This window comes from Solea senegalensis, linkage group LG1 (genome assembly GCF_019176455.1).
Source record: "Solea senegalensis isolate Sse05_10M linkage group LG1, IFAPA_SoseM_1, whole genome shotgun sequence".
Taxonomy (NCBI): Eukaryota; Metazoa; Chordata; class Actinopteri; order Pleuronectiformes; family Soleidae; genus Solea; species Solea senegalensis.
Genome location: NC_058021.1, coordinates 29,544,886 through 29,568,974, shown reverse-complemented (window position 1 = coordinate 29,568,974; position 24,089 = coordinate 29,544,886). Strand labels below are relative to the sequence as shown.

General features: G+C 43.0%; 1 protein-coding gene across 2 annotated transcripts in view; it reads right to left on the bottom strand.

The window, feature by feature from the left end:
• Positions 1-22,833, bottom strand: part of plxdc2b (plexin domain containing 2b) — an 85,169-nt gene extending 62,336 nt beyond the window's left edge. Inside the window, exons 1-2 of one of the 2 annotated variants that reach the window (XM_044030957.1) lie at positions 22,302-22,361; positions 774-980 (exon numbers count right to left, since the gene is read on the bottom strand). Coding sequence is in view for 1 of the 2 variants with exons in the window: in XM_044030948.1 (XP_043886883.1) it covers positions 22,302-22,395 (94 nt within the window). In the remaining variant the exon portion in view is untranslated. Of the gene's footprint in view, positions 1-773; positions 981-22,301 lie in introns of both variants that reach the window. The other variant, XM_044030948.1, reaches the window with a different exon arrangement.
• Between the last annotated feature and the right edge of the window lie 1,256 nt (positions 22,834-24,089).

Below are 24,089 nucleotides of genomic sequence, written 5' to 3'. Positions count from 1 at the left end.
CCTCATTTGTTTTTCTCCTTCTTGTCACACAGTAAATGAATCATTATCGATAGTTCAGTCTGGAAGACGACTCTTTTGTTTGCTTTGGTCGCAGCATTTGCGACTCATCCTGTATTTACCGGCCACTACAGTAAGAGAGAGGAGCGACATATAAAATGAATCTTAAACTTCACTAAATCAAACCACTACTAGCGCACTAGGTAGTGTACTCAGGCAAAAGAAAACTGAATGTCTGTGCTGGGTTATTGAGGTTTTGATGGTTTATTTAGTCCAATAAAGCAAACAAATAAATCCATTGTATCTTCTGCTCTGGTAAAAAAAAACATTTGTCTGCCACCAAGGTGCACTCAAGTCTCCTAGCAGCTTCCTGCCTTTATACTTATGAGTGTCCAATAGTGCGTCTAACCCAAACATTGCAATAAAGATAAACTATTAAAAAAACTAGCAATATTATCAAAAACATATCAAAAAAGCTTTCATAAACAAACTATACTATTAACTACTGAAATTACCACCAAGAAGAAGAACTAATAAATAGCTGCAAAATCATCACCCACCAGTATGTGCACTCTAAACAGTGTGTAACATACAGTAGCTGCTGCTCAAGATGCTGTCAATCTCCAGACTTTTTAAAGACTTAATCATCACACTTGATAGAATAAAAAAATACTTTCTTTTTTTTTCTAATTGAAAGTCCTCCCTCACAGCGTCCGCTTAGACAAACAACATTGATGACTCGTGTTTTTTCCCAGTCCCAGGTGACGTGGCATTACCTGCTGCTACTTGTCTTCACACCTGCAGGCTCAAACCGGACAGCAGCTCATGTCCATCACCTCCCTCCGCAGCAAGAAGACGCTGCCTCGTCAGACCGATGCGTGTGCTGACACGTAGATTTCAATGTTCTGCGTCTGTCTGTCTGTGCACCATCAGTTTCTCTCATAAATAAGCCAATAGATCTAGTTCAGACATAGTTCTGACCCCTGTGGAGGACACGGGAGAAATTGTGCATGTCAGTACTGATGGCACCATTTGTCTTAAACAGCAAAGCATGGCTGCGCTGAGTCTTTAATAGAAACAGACAGTTCAGTGCTCTCTGACAATGCAAATGTCCTGGAATATCCTTCTCCTGTTTCTCCTGAGGTGAAGATGGAGCAAAGAGGAGCGCGAGTTGTTATTTTGTGGAGAGTGAAAAATGCACCTCTGCCATCTCAAATAAAAAACTGTCAGGACAAATTGTCATAATTGTCCCGGGAGGGAACTACACTAACACTGCCATTGTTTCTTGGCTCCGATTCAGAAAGGGAGTCTCTGTCTCACACCTGTACAATACAGATACAGATACATCCAGCGCAGGAATAGATTTACATGATAGACAAGACAAGCTAACATCGAAGGAGAGGAGGTAATTACAAAAAGGAGGACACAGATCGGCCAAGACAAACCATGGAGCTTCTCCTGTTGCATGAAAAGTTCAACTTTGTAAACATGCAGCACTCCTGAACCTATGAACTTATTTTAAAAGGTATTCAAAGCCAGGCACAGACCACAATATATGAAAATGAACGTTGCCTTCCAATTTAAAATGTGAAATGGGGGGTAGGACAACAGTTCCAGTTACCAGAGAGAACTTTGTTTGGATAGAAATCTATGGGAAAATGAGCTTCTACCAATTCTCACTTGATTTACAAAGTCGGCAAACGTTCTCCTGAAGAGTTAACGCTCTCAATCACTAGTTTCAGGTCTTCAATAGAACATGATGTCAAATATGTAAATTATGACAATATTTAGAGGGGAAATAATATAATAATTTACTTTAGACACGCTCTAATCTGACTCCAAAGACAAGTTGACACTTAACCTTCTAAAATCAAAGTTATAAAGTTCTATCTGAGCAGTTTCAGATGATAAATTTGACATTGAAGAAACTGCAGTTGTGCATGTTAGGAAATTTGCAGTGAAGTTGCCCAATCTGGGCATTTTATGGCAGAATTAAGCTCCAAACCATGTCTGGCTTTGAAAATCTCTCTGTTTTAGGACTTTCATGTGTGACAAGTATTCTTCAACCCCCTCCTCTCTCCCCATGCCATTCCTCTGGGCAGCCTGCCATCTGCAGTGGGGCCCAGGTTCTGCCTCTTTGAGCTGCATTGATCAAACTTAAAGCATCTGCAGCACCGGCAGAGCCTTCTTGGTTTTATCCTCCAAACATCTAGAAGTGGGAGCTCTTCTCATGAGGTTTAGTTGCTCCACAGAAGACAAACTCTGAGGCAAAGGCTTATAGACAAATCCCCGGGGCTTAAAACTCATGAATAAATCATGAAAACTCCCTTAACGCATCACATGAAATGCTCAATTCGGGAACAGGTGAGAAACCAATCTTGCATTCTGCTTTAGCGGTTGTGGGATGATGAGAATGTGTCAACAAAGGTGTGAAAAGAAAGAAAGAGGCCTGAGTTTAATGTGCCAATGTTTGGTTGCGATGAAGGAGGAAAACAGCAGATGGGGACCATTCAGAGACAAAGCACAGGAGGGAAGGCCAAGCTGAGTCACTGTCGCAGCTTTGACTTCACACCACCTTTCTCTTCAGTCACAGACTGCTGAGGCAATAGTAGTCACGTTTCCCCCCAACATTTGAATCAGTTTGACTTTAAAGGGAAATGAAGACAATGATGCTACGTTGTAATGTTGAGAAAATGAAGGACACAAGCTAAACCATCTTCCTGAGAACAGATAGTCACGACCCCAAGGCCTCGGAAAAGCGGCGCGTGGGAGTATTTAGGGTTCTACACCATAGATGGCACAGTTACAAACTTATCTATGGACTCTTGGGTTAGTCTGGTTGTTAGGCATCAGAGACATGATGGGGGGGTAATGGTAAATAAAGTCACGTTTATGTGTGTGTCTGTGTGGGAGGGATGCAATCGCACATCACGTTGTAGTTGTTTGAACTTGATTTGCTTGAAAGGTGGAGTACTGCAGTACTGTGGAGGTCTGATGCAGCAGTTGGTCGTATCTATCACATCCACAGTGATAAGTGGGAGGTAATGATGGCCATTAGTGCAGCAAATGTAACCATCTTTCTGAAATGGCTCATTCTGGCCTTGGGAAGAGATGACAACGTTTGTTTGACAAGGAAAATAATTACAACATTAACATGCCATTACACCGGCTGGCACTGGGACAACAGATCAACAAGACTTTTCTTTGGGCCTTGACCAAATGTAGTAATAATATTTGGCGGACAGTAAAATGATATTACCTTTCTCTGATTGATTTCTCTCACGCGATGATTAAAAACTATTGATCAGAAAATGCAACATTGCAAAGAAATAGTATTTTAGAGTCGGGGTGTGCCAGTTCCTGAGGAGTAAACCTCTGGTGAACGCCACTTTATCTGTTACAGATTTCATCAAACTCAAAGGCAAAGCAAATCTAACAAACCCTCAGAGGAAATGTAGAGACACAGAGGTTAGACAGAGTCATTTCCCTGCATCCATTGTAAGTGTCAACAACACCATCAGGTGCAGGTACCTTGCCCTCAGCAGCACGTGACTAGCATGGCGTAAAACTTCATAATGACGCCACTGGCTCCTTTACAAAGTCTATAGACTGTATGGTCGTGTGTTGGGCCGTTGTTCCCTCTAATCAGTCTGCTGTGCTGTGTTTATGACCCTGTGAGCCGGGGGAACTGGGTCACCGCCCCCAGACACACACCTATAGAATCACATCAGGAAATGACCTTGACGTCGCCCTGAAACACATTCAGACGATCTGCTCTTTGTCTCCTACCTTAATTTCACTTGACACACGCCGTTATAAGCACAAAACCCACACATGGATCATTTTACTGGGAGTTGGCAGACAGACAACACTCATGTAAAGGCCGTCCACATAATTTACGACACGCACCGTCAACACAGTCAAGCACTGTGCACTGTGGAAGAGGCTGCAGCTTACATGAAAGAGATAAGAAAAACTATTATTTCAAGCGGGCGGGTTTGTGTGTTTAGCACGTAAGCGCAACAACTTTTTTAGTATCTGAGACAAGTTCTCAAGTGAAATCCATGTCTGTAAAACAGGGATCTCAAAGTCAAATGACCTGGGGGCCAATTGAGCGTCTTGTCTGGTCAGGAGAGGGGCCGGTCAAGGGAAAACAAAGTTTAGGAAAAACTCTGATATCCCATCATGATATTGCAATAACGATATTTCACAAGTGTTCTTGATGTGAAACAATAATTGGTTCACAATAAAAAAAAAACATATTTAACATGCAAAATTATTCTGTAAATAATAATAATAAAAAAAGACAGAAATAACTATTTTGTTTGAGACCACTGCTGCACAAAAACATCATATTGCTGTTTAGATATTTCACACAAAAACGTATGTTGAGGCAAATCCATTGACCATTTTTATTCTATCCATCCTTGCAGCAAACACACTGTAAGACAATGTTGGCAGTGGTTGCACATCAGACAACACTGTTGTGAAGGGCACGGGCCAATTTCTGGTGTTTAGCTTCTGAGAGGTCACCAGAGAGCTGGAATTACAGTAATTCCAGCAGTGAGTGAGAGGCGGGTTCACCCTGTCACAGGGCAAACACTGAGAAACAACCATTAACACTCACATTCTGACATACTGTATGTGCTATTCAGAGTCTCAAATTAAACTAACTCTAATGTACAAAACATCTACAGGCAAATACAAGTAAAACTAGAACACTCAAACCTACAACTCTCTTGATATGAGGAACCAGTCCTGACCACCACCAACCCGACATTCAGTCATAATCACAGAAAGTCTGACGAATCCTGAAACGTCTGACCCGAATGAAAAATGGTTTAATTTCCCCACTTCTCTGGACAGACCGGCAGTTTTATTTGCTGGAAGGACATTTTCTTCAAAGACACTCCAGCTCGGCTCCACCCAGACTTCTTCTATTCAGTCTCCATGCCACCCTTTCGACAACCTATTTGTCTGCACAGCTGAACCTTTCCAGAGCTCAGAGAGTGGTCTGAGATGTGAATAACAAAAAAAAACCATCACATCTGCTGGAAAGAAAGGAGAGAATAGCAGCTTTTAAAGAACACAGAAACAAAGTCTGCTCTTTCCAAAGCTGCGTAATGTAACGGATCCATTTTCTTAAAATGCACGTGAACGTGTTGTGAAAATAAGTGTCATGAAAGAGGGAAAACAGCGTCAAAGTCAAGGAGGTGAGGGAACATTGCTGACGCATGAAAAGCAGCGCTAACAAGCACATGATAGGAATCTTCTCGCTGCTGGAGTTTGGACTTTGGCCTTTCGGAGAGAAACTTGCACTGTACTGTTTCTGTAATGCTATATATTTAGAGTCCATACGTTCCCACCAGACGACCTTTTAAATATCACCGCCATGAAGAGGTGATATCATAGAAGTCGCTGTGCTGCGTCTGGACCTTCATTGCTCACAAAACCCACCCCCGTCTGCTGCTGAAACCCAGGCTGGGAATCTACTTGGTGGCTGAAGGCAGCTGATGTCCAGCTGTTTGACCCCCACGGTCCTTGACATCAGATGTTGATCTCCTTCTCTTCACAGCTTGCAGTCGATATTCCCACTCCAAACTCTCTCCACGTCCTCCTCCTTTCATTGTCCTCTCTTTCCAAGGCCAAACTTGTTTTTTCCCCCCCTCTTCAGCACAGATGTGAGGTCCCATGTGCGTTTCTCATCTGTCGTTTCCATCCATTCCTTTAAATCCCTGGACTTTTTACCCAGCAGAAATGGGAACTGAAACAGCTTACGGAAAATGATGTTTTGTCCACCAGAAAGTGCAAAATGTGCCGCAGCATCTGATGAATTTTCCAGAAAGTCTTATGATGATTTTACAGCGACCGAATCCTCAAAGAAATGCACCCAGTGTCATAAACACACACTATTTGACAGATTAATTACTGCTACAATTTGTACAATTACCGCCAGTACGATCAGGTTCCGTGTCGTGATGCCAGTCCATAAAGACAGACATCCTGACAGACGGGGGGGGGTCAAATTATCATCGTCAATCACGCCGTGATCCCCTTCAGCACTGGCACTGAGCGGGACAGCTGCGGTGTCATGGTGACGGGCGCTTTCATTACCTTCCTGTCCGTGTGATAGTCGCCTCATAACAACTTGGATGTGTTGCCTGTCATGTCTAGACAGGAGCCTGTCACTGCAAATCTGCCACAAGACCCAAAAAACCCCCCCCCCCGGGGGCTAACGCACCAAAATCCCCTATGTCAGTGATTTACCTGCCAGCAAATACTGTATGTTAGACAGCAACGCGACCCGAGGGGCTCCAGCGTGAAGACACAACAGCGAAGAATGCAAAACAAACTTCTCCTCCATTTGCACCAGCAAAACACTGCAGGGATGACTCACATTTCAGGTCCCGTTTTAAGAGTCCGACCCTGTTTCTCAGCTCATCATTGTGGTTTATAGTAAAGTATAAAAGTGCCAGATGTTTAATAAGGTGATTGGAGGCAGATGTTTGGATCGGAGGAGTCAGAGGAGAGCGAACCAAACTCCTACATTCCACCGCCGACTGCTCAGAAGCGAAAAGGCGATAACATTGTGTCCTCTAACAGCAAGTGGACAAACAAACAGAGCAGTTACTGCAGTTTCACATCTGAAACCACAAGGCTGTTTTTTTTTTTTTTTTTACTCAAATGGCAAAACATGTTTTTAGTTCTTGCTTCTTTAGCTTCCAAGTGTCTGAGTCAGAGGCAGCTGACAAACAAACCTGTGCTGTAACTGTCACCTACTAACTCGTGTTTAACTGCTGTATTGATGGATAAAGGCAGCACCAGCCAACATTTGAACTGGTGGCTATTTCATTTTGTTGGATACAAGACACTTAAAATAAGAAATGGAATTAATGATGTCTGCTTGACTGTTTTAAGGATTACTCAGAAACCTGTGGTTTGCATGAAAAGCCGGGGCATTAGACGAAGTAGAACCCATTAGAGTTTGGAGTGGAACTGACTCAGGGGATGACAGTTGATTTTTGACGAGTCTACTAATTTCTTGTAATAACACAGAGACATTTCCTTGTTCAGCAGGTTTTCCAAACATATGCAGAGGGAGAGACAGACAGACAGGGGAAGATTCTCCATCGATCTTTACCAATTTAAAAAACAACACCCCTCAGCATTTCTGAGTCACTGACATTCTGCTGAAAGCGAAGATTTCTTCCTGTTATGTTTTGAACGTCTTCCCTTGTAAATGCCGTGAGGAAAACAGAATTACCGCCGTGCGGTCTTGTGCCTCCACCAACCAGTCAAGTTATAAGAAATATGGTCCCAATCTCCCCTGTTGTTTTTGAGTTATGATGCTGAGTAATGGGCAAAACAAGTGTTTTTGACATTTGAAGTGGAAACCCCCGCCTTAACTTCATTATTTTGTCCTATTAGACAAACGTCTACAAATCCTTAAGCAAGTTTGACAACCAGATTCAGTTAAGCCTGCCTCCCCCACCCCCACGCACGAGGATTTTCCAATCGTGGGCGACCACAGACTCGAGGAACTCTGTAACCGATTCGCAACGTTTTAATCCTGAGAACGCACAGACGAGACGATCCCGTCGAGACGCAGGACCACACACTTGGCGTTTAATCAAGCGATTTCATGGAGGAGATTTGGTATCTCACAGAAACTCCCGCCATTTAACGCGACTTCAGAATATAAACAGACTGCCGGCGGCGTCATTTAATTGCTGTTGTGTGTGTGTGCGCGTGCGCGACGTTTTGTGCACAGAAGACGGAATCAACTTGGCTTGTGCAAGTTACAGCTCTAAACCAAAGTATGTGACATCTGTTTCCTGCTCAACTCAATTGGTGATCACGCCCCAAACGCGTCAATATCAAACATGTTATGATTTGATGATCAGGAAGACTCTGATGTGCCCACTGGTGTTAAAATCGTGTCTGTTAACCCGCTGACACTACAGGATAATTTGGCCAAACCCGGGAAGGACCAGATCGGGACCGAAATCTGTCCAATTATCCTCTCGTGTGGGACAGGCTTTAAGTCATGTGATTTCACGTTATTGAGGATGGGAGTGACAACCTCAACACAGACGCCTCCGGTCACTGCTGCCGCATAAAGGTAGACAACACCTCGGTGAAGGCACTGCTGGTTTACTGCATTTCTTTTCTTCCCTCCCAGAAATGTTTCTTCTCTATTTGTCAGAATTTTGATTCAACACTCCAAACATTGTGAAGCTTTTAAGCTGTCCCATTAACGTTCCAGGCAACGCAATTACACGGGACATCTTAGAAACAGAAACGGGGCATCCACTCCTGGGTCAAACAACTCATTTGCATTCATGTGAAGCAAGATCCGGATGAGAGAGTCTTCAAAAATATGTTTTTCTCTCAAATCTATTTGTCTCCAGTGGGACTACGTCACCAGCTTTGACTAAAAAGTCTCTGTTGCAGCTTGTAAGTCTGAAATATAGTGTATATAAAGTTTATGTGCCCCTTCAAACATTGGTTTGAAACCTGTGTCTGCATGCAATTGTTTATATTTGCCTATTAATGAGGATATTTGTTCAGGAAATACTATATTTGGCCACAGTGTCAATACTGTATATTTGACTCCCTCGCTCCCAGACAGACATGGATTTTGGCATCCAGAAGCGGGACATGCTATCACAATCTAATGTTGTTACTCACACAACATGCACATAAGTTGAGCATAGAAGACTTTATCCTTGGTTACAGCAATTCCCACTATATTGGATGTTAAATCCAAATAAATCCAGACGACACGGAGCTTCCCAAAGTGTGGCAAGAGTTTCGAGACAGTTCTTGACCTGTCTGCACAAAGTCTTCAGCTCAACCTCATGCGGGGTGAGTCAGACTCTGAACCTTGTTCCAGCCTGTGCAACAACACGCAGCTCTCTCACTTTAATGAAGTCAGTGTCAGACAATGTCTCGCAAACACGAGTTAAACTGCACTCAGTGCAGTGTTAATGTCTACTTATTGTCCCGTATCACTGGACAACTGCTGGATGGATGGGGACTAGATATCAAATAACTCTAAGCCTGGATCATCTAACTCAACTACTAACACCTTTAGAACTGAATTCACTTCACTGTGACCAAAGATTTGGCTCTTTTTACGTGGAAATCACCTTTTATTTTAAAGAGCTATTGATTGTTTTTTAACAAAAATGCAATTCAGCATTTTACTGGCTTTGAATGCAAATAAGGGTGGTCGCCTTATTTCTGGCTTTTCTCTAAATGTCTGCATTATCTAAATCACTGTGGGGGAAAAGTGTCAGCTAAGTGCTGCAGTTTATTCATTGCTGTACTTTTCCTGTATTTATTATTGTGATTATTGATTACAGTGTGAGAGCCAAACTGTTGCTCTGAGTTAAAAAAAAAGAAGGAAAGCTTTAATCTATAAACTATAAATATATATTGGGGATGTCACCTTTGTTACTTATGCTCCTAAACTTTGGAACAAACTACTCTTAGATATCAGCTCACTAGAAAAAGAAGACTTATCTTTTTACTCTAGCCTTCAGCGAGCTCCTTTTCATTCCACCCTGTGCTGTGTTTTATTTGTAACAGGGTTTTTAACCTCTTGACTCGAGCCTTTTCCTGCTTTATTCCACCCTGTGTTGTATTTTGCTGTTTTATTTGCATCTTTTGTTTTATTTCAAAGTTAAAACAAGTTGGGTTTTTTCACTTTTTGACTTTTGACTTTTCCTTTTCATTCCACCCTGTGTTGTGTTTTATTGTTGTGTTTGCTTTTAAAATTTTAATTCCTCATTTTTAATTTTGAGCTGCAACCCTTTGTATGAAAGGTGCTATACAAATAAAGTGTATTATTTTTATTATTATTATTATTGTTGTTGTGCAAAGTCCTTCTAGAAAAGTGTGGGTTGTTACGGGGCGACTATCGGTCACAGTAAATTTATTTGAATATGAGCTTGTGCAGAACTTCTACTATTTTATAAATCTACTATTTTCCACTTCCACAAGTTATAAACTTGCCATTCTGTTTTGCTGCGACGTTGGTGTCAAGGCGACTCTTTAGTGATTTTAGTGTATTGATTCCTATCCTTTTCTCCAGGCACACGTGTTCAGTGTGGTATTGATTTCTTCACTGTTCGTCAGCTTGAGCAGGTAAAAGACCGGCGACACATCTTCACTCAGAATGGAAGAAACAGCTCGAGACTGTTTATTTTCACATGTATTGAACACTGAGGAAGGAACAGAAATGAGAAAACAGAACAGTGTGTGGGGGAAAATGAGAAACAGGAAACTGTACGGCAGAAGCAGATATAGGGCAGAAGACAAGATAAAGCACAGAGGATCTTTTTTTCCTCCTCCACCACCCCGAGCAGACTGGCTTCTGTTCACAGCTGCAGATTAGCGTGACCTCCAGTTTAAATTAAAAACACATCCTCAGTCATTTGTTCTGGGTCAGTCTGGGCCAACACGGAGCAGCGCCGGCAGCAGGACGATGATCATTAGAGCTCAGTCGCGAATCACACGTGACGTGGGCACGTTAGGAGGGGGAAATGGGAAATGAGCAGCGGGGGATCCTGAGTGCAGCCAGGTACAGTCAGACTCGTCAGTCACTACTTTAAACTTTCAGAACTTTTCACAACAATAAAGAAGGATGGAGGTCATACAGTTCACCTGTTTGAATAGATTCCCAAACCATGGCAACTTCAACTTTATCCCAAATGAACACATAATACACGATCAATGTATTGACGATTCAATAACACACACGCACACAAATGCAAAATCATGCGTGTGCACTCATGAACACAGTCAGTGTTCAGAGCCAGTACTGGCGCTGACCTTTCAATAAACCCTCCACTTCATCTGCTAATTGCTTGCAGGGATGATGATGATGAGCAAACAATAAAATGCAGTATTTTCCCCTCATCTTAAGATCTGATGATTTGATGTGAGCTCATCCTCTGAAACCACAGAGGAAATAAAACATCCCACAGAATCTCTGCATGTGGTTCTACATCTGCTACAAACCCTGGAGCGGGGGTAAAATTCACTGTACTTTCAAGACAATACTGGCTTTTCCCCACTTTTAACTCATTTCCATCCCCATATATGCATGCTTCTTGGATGATGTTCCACTGCTTTTGTTGTGTTCAGTTAAGAAAGCGATCATTTCCCACTCGAGTGCACATGCGGTGCATCCCAAAAAATATGCAGCAAATGTGAACGCAGCAGCTCTGCGCCGGCCAAATCAAATACCAGCATATTGAATGACCTTTCAAATTAGCATGTAATTCAAATCACGACGTGTCACAGACATCAGGATTTGTAGCAGACAGGAAATGATAGTTAATTGAAGGACCGGGTTTCTGAAAGGTGTCTTAAAAAGCAGCGTGTCGTCCAGCCACATGGGGCTAGGCTCGCTGCAGGAAAAGGACATCAAATATATCATTTATATTCATCCTGCCACATTTTCAATTTTTACTCCTCGTTGATGGATTGGATTTTTTAGAGCATATCCAGTATTTCTTTTCTTTTTGGGGGGGGGGAGAAGAATTCGACCCCCCATTCAATATGATCTATGAAGCGGCTCTTTCATTTCATCAGGCTGAAAGCAAAACAGAGGGTGAACAGGATTGCATCACGGATGTCATCTGACAAACCCAGCAGCCTTTAATTTACGACTAAGATAAACGTGGAAAGCCGGCGAGTTCCAGATGTGGTGATGCGCGGTGCATTGGCACCTTCGCCGCTTCCAGTGTCTATGAGAGCAGGCGCGTTCAGGTACATGGGAAGCCGGCCAGACATTTAATCGATAACTGAACCTGCTCTACGTGAGACACTTCTCTTGCAATGACAAAGGCCTCCATGCACAGCACAGACAGTGCAGAACTCTGTAGACTTCATATAAAAAAGTGGACACACTTGTCTCCCAGTTGAAGTTAACCAGGAAGTAAGGATATAATGAATAGCCTCTGGGGGCTATTTCAATCGAAGTTTTAATAGAAGTCTATGGGAAAATGAGTGTAATTCTCACTTGATTTATCACATCAGTTAACATTTTCCTGAGGAGTAAATGGTTTCAATCGATAGTTTGAGGTCTTCTTCAAAAGAAAATGAAAATCAATTTTAAAAAATAATGTTCCCATTTAAGGGGAAATAGACAATAAAGTGGAAACTAGTGTGATTGCCTGGCTGCAATTGTCTGCTCACCTTCATATGCAAACTTGAAAAGCCTCAAAGCAGGAGTTCAGATTCTTATGGATGACATCAACACAACAACATTAAATATCCCTCATATTACATACAAGTCCACACGAGTAAAAACAGGAGAGTGCAGAACACCCTGAACTTTAGAGGCAGCATATTTACTATATTCAGTGCAGAACAGAGGTTCAATAACAACACAAAAATATCTACAAAACATGAAAGTGCAATAAGATTTAAAAAAGTATTCTATAAAATTCTCAAAGCCAAAAAAAGAGTCCCTATTGTCCGTTCTGAATGGTGTTTTTTTGAGAATTTGAGAAAACATGTGTTTTGTTTTGAATCACGGGGCCGCAACACTTCTATATCACAATAATAATAACACAAGCAGTTGTATCCGATGTTCTCAGCAGCAGCTTGTTTTCACTCCCACTCCACCACTCTGATGCGAGTGACTGACGTGTTAATTGCCTCTGTGCACTGGTATGATCAACATATTCACAAATAAGCCACTCACACTAATTTACCTGCCATCGAGGGGCACATTTGTGGGGCACGGGAGACAAAGGCCTTTAAATCGGAGTCAGCTGACACTTTGCCGCACGGTTAGCTCTCATTGCGACAGCACCAGACAACAGAGCTTACTGTATAAACACCTGTCACAAACACAGAGAATTCCCTTCACAACGGTGGGTATTAATCACTTCCTTTTGACAAAAAGAAGAACATCATCTGACATTTTACAGGTGGTGAGAGTAGAATGGAATATATTTCTTACGCAAAGCATGAGAGAGAGGTGAGCGAGTACTCCACAAGGAAGGAAGGAGCCGGAACACAGTGACATTCAGGTGAGCATATACTGCCTAATGTCTGGAGACGAGACAATAAGTAAGAGCAGGACTTTATCGAGAGCCATGCACTGTGGGCAAAAGTGATCAAATGGTTTCTCCTACAGTGACAGGAACAAAATATGAATACAAAACCTATTTATACCCAGTTAATTACGGCAAACACCAGTATTTTATAGATATATGCCACATTAAGTAGTCAGAGCAAGATCTGTAGACTTTACGGTGTACTGCAAACAAAGCCAAACCACAAGATTTGATCTATTATGCCCCATTACATTGATATGCAGTTGCCTCCTGGATCATAACATGTGTCGTCCCCCCCCCCCCACTCCAGGACCTCGCCTAACTTCAGCACGCTTGTTCTTGCCAGCCTGTACAAGAAAACACAATTAAGTCTCACAGCCAATACACAATATTCCACTGGATTAAGACCTGGGAGAGTCTTGTTACCTGGGCAGAGCATGGGAACCGCTACCAGTCTCCTCACTTTCCCTGTGACTCAAATACAGTGCAGGCATACAAAGGCGGCAGCTACTCTTTGCAATTCATCACCAGAGAGGCTCAAAGCGAGCCTTTGTTCCCGGCTCTGTGCAGAGCTCTGGGAGAAACTTTTAAGCCAGTAAACATTGGCAAAGTGGCAGAAACCTGAACACCTGGCACAATGAAACCTCTTTTACCAAAACCACTTGTTGGTTTTCTTCTTTTTTTTGTTTAGCTCAAGCATGTTTGATCAAGTCAAAACAGGACAGGGATGAGTAGGAGTGCAACTGCGAGTATAAATGTGTTGCCAACTGGCCTCCTGTTTACAGCTTCATAGTCAGTGGGGTGGACAACTGGGAGACAGCAGAACAAGCTTCTCCACAACTGATCCAAGCATAAAATCTGACTCTGACCTCCAGAAACCTCTATCGGTTTGTGGGAAGAGTCATTTATCCTCCCATTCCTGGCAGCTCTGATTCCTGTCGGGCCAAGTGATGAACAGTAAAGCCGAGCACATCCAACGGGAGGCCTTACAAGAACTGTTATGAAGCTTCATGACTCATTCAAGAAAGGATTAGCCAGAACAAGGAAAAGAACAATGCTGACCAGTCTCTGACACACATACTGTGACGAAGAAAATCCAAACGCCCTGAGGCTAAAGCGCTGACGGATCTGATTCAGGGTGGATTTCTGTGGCATTAAACGCTTAAAGGCGTTAAAGCGGTGCACCTCACATACAAACATTTTGTAGGCACTTCTTTGTCGTTTGACTCATACGCCAACCTGTTGGTCTGCAGTCGCCTCGCTTTACTGGAGCATTGCCGCCGTTGCCTCCGTCTGTGTCGACACAACACAAATCACTTCCTGTGTTGCAGCACAACAATTTTGCCAGGCGATACAAGACTGAAACCTAACCATACTGAGTCAGGTGGAGAACTCTTCTGACAGTGGTTGGAAAGTAACAGTCACTTGCTTCTATTTAAAAGTTACACACTACAGCTTTAACCCTTTAACACAGAGCATGATAACTGACATATATTGAAAAGCACTTCCTCACATGACATCTTCTGGCCCTTTTATGGTTAAAATAATCAAAAAAGTCCAGACATTTTGGTGTAAAAGGGTTGAGACAGTCAACCCACCCAAGAATAATGCACATGACATGAACTTGGAGCAGTTTTCACCACCCGATGCAGCTGCATCTACCTTTGTAAATGCATTAGTGAAGACAACTTTGATGCTGTTATCAAAGTCACAATGAATTCTCTGCCTTCCCACACAGAAACACACTTGTGGCCGGAAACCTTTTTTCATTTTCACCCTCAAAATGCCCCGGCCCTTCAGTGTGTGTCAGCCCGTGAAAAGCGGCTGCCGCGGGCACACTTGTTCTTTGTCAGGATGAGTTTGTGGGGTAAAGAGACTTCTGGATAAAAGAAGTGGAGACACTTTCCAGGCAGAGTAACAAAGTCAGCACTGTTGGACTCAAAAACGAGGAAAACACATCACAGTCTGCAAGGGTTCAGTTGGCACAGCTCAAAACACTGTGCAGTGTAGCGGCCTGACGGCATAATCATGTTACGTCAGGCATGTTTAATTTAGAGAGAACCGCAATAAAAAAAACAACAACTGTAAAGCATGTAATAAAACTGTAATTGGTGAGCATGCTATTAACATGATAAACACACCAATGAATACATCAATCTGAACTGAAGCTAAAATGAAATTGCTCCCACTTACATAAATGAAGGTGCTTTTCACTTAACTAACATAAGGATTTGTGCATTACATTGTTGAAGCTTTCAGAATTGACCGGTCAGCTGTTGGGCAGTAGGATTGGGGTCTGGATGTTTGACCAGAGTTGGTCATTCACACATTACTGTAATGTTTGTAAAAGCTGCTGAGATGCAAGACAAATTTCAGGCACGTTCTTTGCAAATTTCTTTGCAGAATGAAGACCCCGGTCGGAACATGGGTCTTCCTGCATGGAGTTTGCATGTTCTCCCCGTGTGTGCATGGGTTTTCTCTGGTTCTCTGGCTTCCTCCCACAGTCCAAAAACATGCAATATAGGAGCCCATACCATATGTGGCTCTAAATTGACTGTAGGTGTGAGAGAATATATACTGTTATATATGTATACATATACATATATATATATTAAAATTGAATTAAAATTTTAAAATCCTTGTCAAGAACGCAGCATGATACATGTCATAGAATTAGAAACACAGAGACAACTATTATATTCAACAAATTAATTAAACATCCGACCAATAAAATACAGGATCAAAGACAAAACCAGTTATTTCTAAAAGAAAAAAAAAGAATTCAGAGTCACAATGCCTCAAACATTGACTTCAGCTCCCCACAGAGATCAGGGTCTGACAGTTTCAGATCAGGCTTCAAACAAAGCCCTTTAACGAACACATTGATCCTCCATTCATCCTCTCCATTTCGGTGCCGTCAAAAATTCAGAAATAAAAGTGTGAGTGCGAGCAGGAAAGCAACTGTATTGTCACAGACAGTTGGAGGCAGACACTGACGCAGACCATGAGAGGGAGAGAAAACTTTCACACACAGTTGCACATGTAGATGAAGGCATGTAGCAGCACGCTGTAAACTCCATGACTGACACTTGTTTTTGTGGGACAAAGCCAAGCCGACCGCTCCTGCTGAGCGAGATATGAAGCCTGCTGCAGGGTGGAACGACTGGATCATGTGCGGGTGGCACCGTATCAACTCTCAGGCCTGGAACATCCAGCTCCATCGTCTCTCCGCCACGATAACAAAGCGTGTAAACACTTTGCAGTGCTTCAAAAACAGAGCCACTTCTTTAAGTGTTTTTTTTCTGTGAGTGCATCTTTGGCAGGGCATGAAGAAGCAGCGGCAACCACACACAATGTTTACACCAGTGTTTACAGCTATCATCTCAGGGCACGGTATCTGTAGTGTAACTCTTAGTTTGGGCCACTAACCACTAGGACTGTATACTGGCAAGAATCAACTGATATTATACATAGGGGTGTCGATTTAGTGACATGTCGTCGTACTTCCTCAGGAGTAAGTAACATACTATCGTGATATATAGGGATATTGTGAGCAGGTCAATTTCTTTTACCCCAAAATAGCATATTTTTAGTCTATATTTAAAATAAATAAATAATCATAGCCCTAAAACAACAACAAAATCACAAATCAAATTAGCAAAAGTCTAATTAGATCAACAAGAAATAAGCAAATGTAGTAGGCGAGACCTTATCCTTAACTGTATCATAATGGAATCCCTGGACTATTATAGCTTCAAAATCATTGATAGCTACAATGATTTTTGTTACGCTACAGTAATTATCTTCTCCTGCACTGTGGGGTCATTCAGCGTGGCTGCTCTGCCTCCTCCCTCGGCTTGTTATCCTCTCAGACAACCACACACACCCATACATAAAAAGCCGTTTATTTATGTCACTCTCCAGCTGATGATCTAGCGTCTCCTCTGGTAGCATCCATCAGCGGAGGGAGCAGGAGGAGCGGATAACAGCCTGACATTGACGCTGCAGTCAACAGGAAGCTTTGTAAAGGGATGTTTGTCATGAATGGAAAGGGCTTGTCATGATTCACTGCACCGCCAACGTACACATCTGTATTGTTACACATCAAGGCTGATTTAAGCATCACAAGCTTCCTACAATTGGCCTTTTCAAACTTGCCTGATGAACATGATCCACGGTTTTGCCATTGACATAATCCTCCAGTTACTAAACAAACTCTGTATTTGCAGCTTCAAGATTCGTAATTTGACCAATGCTATGAAAGTCAGTGCAACCATAAATTCACAGATGACACCTCCAACCAAGCACATATTGGATGGTTCTAGTCTCGCTGTAAAACACACTGGTGTTCACTCATATGTGACATGCTTCATGGACTGTTTTCCTCTAAACAGGAACATCCATCCATCCATGCATCCATCTTCTAACGCTTTGTCCTCCACATGAGGGTCACGGGGGGGAATGCTGGTGTCAATCCCAGCTGATGTTAAGTGAAGGGCGAGGTATTCCCTGGACAGGTTGCCAGTCCATCACAGGGCCACATAGAGACAAACAACCAGTCTCACACCGACAGGCAATTTAGTGTTCAATTTGCCTAATTGACAAATCTGCATGTTTTTGGACTGTGGGAGGAACCCAGAGAAATGTCACGCACACACACAAGGAGAACACGCAAACTCCATGCAGAAAGGCCCTTGTTGTGATCGGAACCCAGGTCTTCTTGCTGCAAAGGCAAGAGTGCTAACTACTACTACTACTCCTGGTCTATTGAAGAAGAGCTGAAACTAGCATTTGAGATATTAGCTCCTCAGTACAATGTTTACTACTACTCAAAAAGTTATTTTTGCGTCTCCTGGTGGCAAGACTACCTCTGCTGCAATTGACTTTTTCAAACTTGCCTGATGAACAAAGTCCACCATTTTGCTGCGAAAACAAATCGCACAGAGTAGGAAAATCCAGGAAGTGATTTTTGCAACCTCAAAAGATGCTGCACCAACTGGAAGTGAAGGAGCTTTTGGACCACATGAAAGACAATGAGCAAAAGCTAAAGAGGAGCTTAAGCTGCACCGAGTTTCATTAACTAGCGGCCCCTTTGCTCTTTGTCTCTGAGCCTATTGAACTCCAGCCTTCTCATGCCATCAGCCTGAGCTTCTTCTCAAAGTAAAAGGGGGTGGGAGCTCAGGGACAAGGGCCAGGCGTGACTAATGCAGGAGCCTGGTGCTGCTGTTGCATGCTGGTGCAGGGCTATGACCCTGCCTCTCTGCCTCTGCAATGTGCGGCCCAAACTTACTGCACAATAATCCCAGTCGCCGCCCAGCTACAGCCACCCATCCTTGTCTCCTACCCTCCTCCTCCTCCTCCCCCTCAATCCACCCCCAACCCCCCCCGTCATCTATTCATGGCAGCTTCTTTCAGCAGGTCATTCAGATGGCCAATAAAGAGGGTACCTCATTCTGTCTGCTCAGAAATGTGCAATGTCAGAAAGAGAAGGCAGGGCGGGGGGGGGGTTCAGGGGGATTCCAAGAAGGCTTACAATCTCTTCACTAAAGTAGACTGAACCGCTCCTCCCATTTGGGTGAAGCAAGTTCTCGGAAGGTGGTTTATGTTGGGAATCGTTCCATAGTCAACAAATCGGGAAATCTGTGTTTCCAATAAACCGGGTGGAGTTTAGGTTTAAGCAAAGCAGAGTTAAGCAGAGGGGGTTAGAGACAGGGCTGAGCTCAGGTTAAAGCTGCAGTAGGCAGGATCACTGGAAAAAAAAAGTTGATCGCCACATCATTAAAAAACGTTTTTTTTCTGACTTGAGATTCTCTAACCAGCATGGACGTGTTTCATCGTCAACAGATGATTACTTCCCTCTCTAAAACTCTGCCGATACTGACACAATTTACTGCGTTCATATGTTTTTAGACTCTTTTTTTATTTAGGTTTCTTTGAGGAGAAGGTAATCATTGCCAATGCAGGGGCAGCAATCTTTCAACCTAAGGTAGACACGTGTGCACAGCACTAGGAATGACTTGACTTCACTATTGATGACACAACATCGATTGTCTACTGATACCAAAATCTGTCCAATATAGTCAACTTAGCTGTTCATGCATTTGTGTTACGCATTTACCACGTAAGCAGCAATTTCAAAAACATAGAGTAGAAAACTCTACATTTTCTTAAGTGGAGAAGAGACTTTAAGCCCCTGGATTTATGTGTCTCATGATTTACTGTATGTTTCCATTGTATTTTGACAGATTTTGGTTTTATTGACACGTCAGCTTTTCCACTCCAGTCAAGCTAAAAAATAAAAATTGTTGTTGTCATCTTTTTTCGTATAGTTAGCGAGTACAAATCAAAATGTGCATGAAAACTATTTATTGGGGACATGGAAAATATGACTTCAATCTCAGTCAGAGGAGAATTAGAGAAGGGGAAATGGGACTAAACTGATTGAATTTGTTTTGCTTGCTTTTGGCATTTGAGCAAATACAGGTATCATTTGAAACCACATCCCAAGCACGTCTAGCTATTGGAAGCCATCTCCAGTCATAAATATGAAAATCTTTGAGCTCTAATCTGCATGCTTCTCTGACGCTCAGACTCCTATGTTCCTCTGAGAGTGTATCAGAGGCAGCCACTGGCAGCATGATGGATGAGGAGTGGCACCCTGGAGCTGGAGATGTCCATATCGCTGCTGCCCCATGTGCTGGTTAACCCCCTCAACTCCCCCGAGTCTGCAAACACAACTCGGAGCATCCACAACAAACGGAATTCCACACACGACCGCAGTCTTAGCACATTAACAGCCCTCAGCGCAGGCTTTTAAACCAGACCACATCATTAGACAAGGCAAGACTTTCTCTCTCACGCTGCTGCTCTCATGCGTTCCAGCTAACGTCCCCTGTCTTTGATTCAGAAACTCTCCAGACTCCAGTGAACATCTCCCATTCCCCTCAGAGAAGAGAAACACCAGAGTGCAAATTAACCCCGAAATCAGCCTCAGTTTTGTGCCACTGTTGAATGTATCAGTGGGTGAACATCAGAGCCACAGACGGAGAGCTTAAAGGATGCACTAAGCTATGCACTCACAGGATGCTGTGTAATTTTGCCCAGATGTGCACCACAGATCCTCTAACTCATAAATGCAAGGAGGGGAAATGAATGCTACCACCAGCTCTACTGTAACTGCTGAGACACTGTGAGACATCCTGGGTGCTTATTTTAGTAGAGCATCATACAGTTATGCAGTACTGTATCTCCCAGTGATACAGAGATATGTAGACAGTGGAGGTGTCCACCTGCACTCTATTAATAAATCTATAAAAGAACAGGGGGTGCTCCTTAAAGCATCACAAGAGTGGAGGTCACTCTATATGACAAGGGAAGCACCTCACCCAGATGACTAAAAATACTGTCCTAGATACAGAAGGAGTGGACTTTAACTGCAGCTCATGCAAGAGACTGAGCAAACAAGCAGCAGCTACAGTACAGAGGGAAAATGTTCTTTTTGCTCATAGGTGTTGCTATTTCTGAGTTTTCCTCACCCTCTAGCCTGGAAAACGAGCTGTTTTCCGGCACATTTGGACTGCGAAACACACATTCCAGATTGTGCAAAAGGACAACAAGCTGTTGTTTTCTGCCTAAGCGCTGATGTCAAATGAGCCAGAGCGCAGCACAACCCGGCAGACCGATGTAATTCATAAATAACACTGGGTAAGACTGTGCTGAGTGCTTGTGTTTGCATGTGTGTCTGTGTGCAAGCGGTCACACTCGGCCGAGAGCATCTCTCTCTCTCTCTCTCTCAGACTGAGCCTTATACATTCCTGTGGTCTCACACACACACACATACACGCACACACACAGAGACACACACACACGCGCACATAAAACACACAGGATTAATTTACAGTTGCTGTCAGTGGACAAAACACTTCTCCAAACACTATCTGATATGAGATGAATATTTAGCTGCCAGCAATAAATGCCTGCCGTGTGTGTGTGTGTGTGCGTGTGTGTGTGTGTGTGTGTGTGTGTGTCCATGTCAACGGACTAGATGTGAGATCAAAGTGTGACCTGAGGTGAACACACTGTGGCTTTACATTAGGGATATTGTTCACACTGTACTGTTTGTCCTTCAGTGTGGACCACATCTCATTATTAAGGAGACCATATATAAAAAAGAGGATGTAGACTTCTGGTTTGACAGGCGGCCAAGCCGCAGGTAACAATATCATGAATAGCCACTGGAGGGCGACTCTGCTGGGGTCAAGTCCGCTTGAATGGAAGTCTGCTTCCTACAAACGCTTAAATTCTGCTCCAGATACATTTGAAAACCTCAGGGCTCTGTTTTAGTCTGGACCACCTTTGTAAACGATGATTCCACTTCCTGTTTAGTTCTGATCATCCACAACTTGACCTTTGCTGATTCATCATGAAGAAATCAACTCAACCGCCAAACAAACAATTCTCCTTTTTTCTCCTACTGGAACAAGCAGTGATAGGTTGTGTTTGTCTGTCTTCTGATTGGCTAACAAGACTTTGCAGTTACAGCTATGTCGCCACCTGTTGACTGGCAGGATTTTGACAGCACTTAATCATGTGGGGTTTTTTTACGTTTTCACGTGGACAAAGATGTTTTTGAGAACTTGGCATGTGTGGACAGGGTTATTTTTAAATATTAAGATGGAGGAGGAAAACCAAAACTTCCCGAGGAGTTAATGGTCTCCATTGCTTGTGGATTTCTGGTCACAAAAACCACAAATCATAAATCTCAAAGTTTCAAAAAGGGAGTTCAAATTCTTTTGAATCACAACCAGTTGCCACTTGGGACATCCTGAGGGACTACGTGAGCATGATGGACTGTCCCTGCACCTGCACTGGTTCCTCTGTGGTCTCTATCCCCAGATCTGCTGAACTTTTCTGGAAGCAGGTTGTAGCAGACAGAAAACACAAGCCAGAAGACACAAACACATACAAAAAGACAGTTTGGGAAGTAGTTTTCTGCACATTGTGTCTCATCCTGAGGGAGATGAACGAGCAAAAAAGAGCAAAGCAATTAACTCCTTACCCTTAATTGTAGTGAGAATATGTTAATGGAAAAAGAGTTTGATTCCTGACCGAAAAAACATGGGTCATGACAGCCTATTGTCTAATGGCTCCTATAGAAAATCATCATTACAGCACACACACAAAGCTCAGCTCAGGTTGAAGGTTCGAGGTGCAGCTTCTTCTTACCGTTAGTGTCTGTGATCTCGGCTCGGATGTTCCTCACACACTGCAAAACTACAACAACTCCAACGAGAAGCTCGAGCGTCCTCACACGCGCCATATCCCAAGTTCGGTGTGCAGACGTTCTCCTCCGTGTTCCGGTTCCCCAGCGAGAGAAGCCGCGTCCGCGTCACTCTCTCTTCGTGCACCAACACTTGGATCGCGACTCTCGCGCCGCTTGTTGTGGAGACGGAAACCTGCCTGCGCTGCACGGAGCTGCCCGTGTGTTCCGGCGGGTGTCAATCTGCGCGCTCCTGCAGCCAACAGCTCCAAAAAGGACCAAAAATGTTTAATTACAGGCGGGGAAGAAGAAGTTAAGCACTTAGTACATCATCCCACACTGACCGGACGTGCAGCCGGTGTGTGTGTGAGCGAGTGAGTGAGTGAGTGCGCGCTCCTGGAGAAGACAGTGCGCTCCCTCCGTCATCAGCTCCTCGGAGCCAATGGCTCTTCCTCTGTTTGATGTGAACAGAAGAGTGGAGCGTTTCTGCAGCTGCCGGACACACACACACACACACACACACACACACCGTTTACTCTCCTCTGTGTGTGTGTGTGTGAGACACTATTTAATCTATCTATCTATCTATCTATCTATCTATCTATCTATCCATCTATCTATCTATCTATCTACCCATCTATCTATCTATCTATCTAGCTATCTAGCTATCCCTTTGTTGTCCCACTTCACCTTGTGCAGTCAGGTGAGCTGTGAGAGCGCCCTCTACAGGCGCACGTCTATAGGGGTTGTTTGTTGACACGAGCTTTACATCCACGTTTCCATTTGAATGTTTATTAAAAGATGCATTGTCCCTTTCCTTAAATAAATAAATAAATACATGTAAATATATGGGAAGGGCTGTGCAAGAACATACTGGGTGGTTTTAGTCAAACATTATAAGAAATGTGATGTCAACAAACAAAATAACAGATACAAATTCTATGTTAGAGCCACTGAAGAACACATTCTTCCTATACCTTAAATCACAAAAAGAACAACAGATACAGAGGATGTATGTAAACCCATCCACTCACAGGTGGCACCTTTGAAACGCAAGTAAAATATAAGATTTTGGAAAGTATAAATGATCAAATCAAAGAATATTTGAAGGCCTCACGTGTGTCTTTACACTTTTTTCTAAAGCAGATACATTTTCCTCCTTTTCTGTTTAAGTGTGTGCTCATTCTGCACAGGAAGGATAACTTGGACCACATGCTTGTTCCAATTAAGATACTCGCGGTGGGAACTCAGGAGCTGCACCACAGCCATGGAAAAACTTCATGTAGAGAGGAAACTCTTGCATAAAGAACCCTTTTATAGTTGACTTGGCGTTGTGTGCATGCATATTGAACATTTGAAGTCGTTTTGGAGGCTTGGTGGATTTTCAAAGTTGTTTTTTTTAGGGGTTTAAATGCAACAAAAGTCTTAACAATCAAAATGTTTTTTTATTGATGCATTATTATTTCTGTGGATCAACCTGGGACATTTGCTCTTACTGATAACATGGCTGCTGATGGGAACAGAAGGAAAAAGACCACAAAAAGCTCACAAAGAATAAAAAAAACCTCAAGTCTACGATATGTTAAAAGAAATGTTTCATACTTTTTCTTGCCGTTAAAAAGCATTTTCTAACTGACTGGGAACTGGGAAGTGTAAATATGTTTACACTTCAGTCATATGTTGACATATTTACTCTTCAGTAAATATGTCTCTTTTTCTTCATTAACCCTTGGTCAATATATAGATACTAAAGG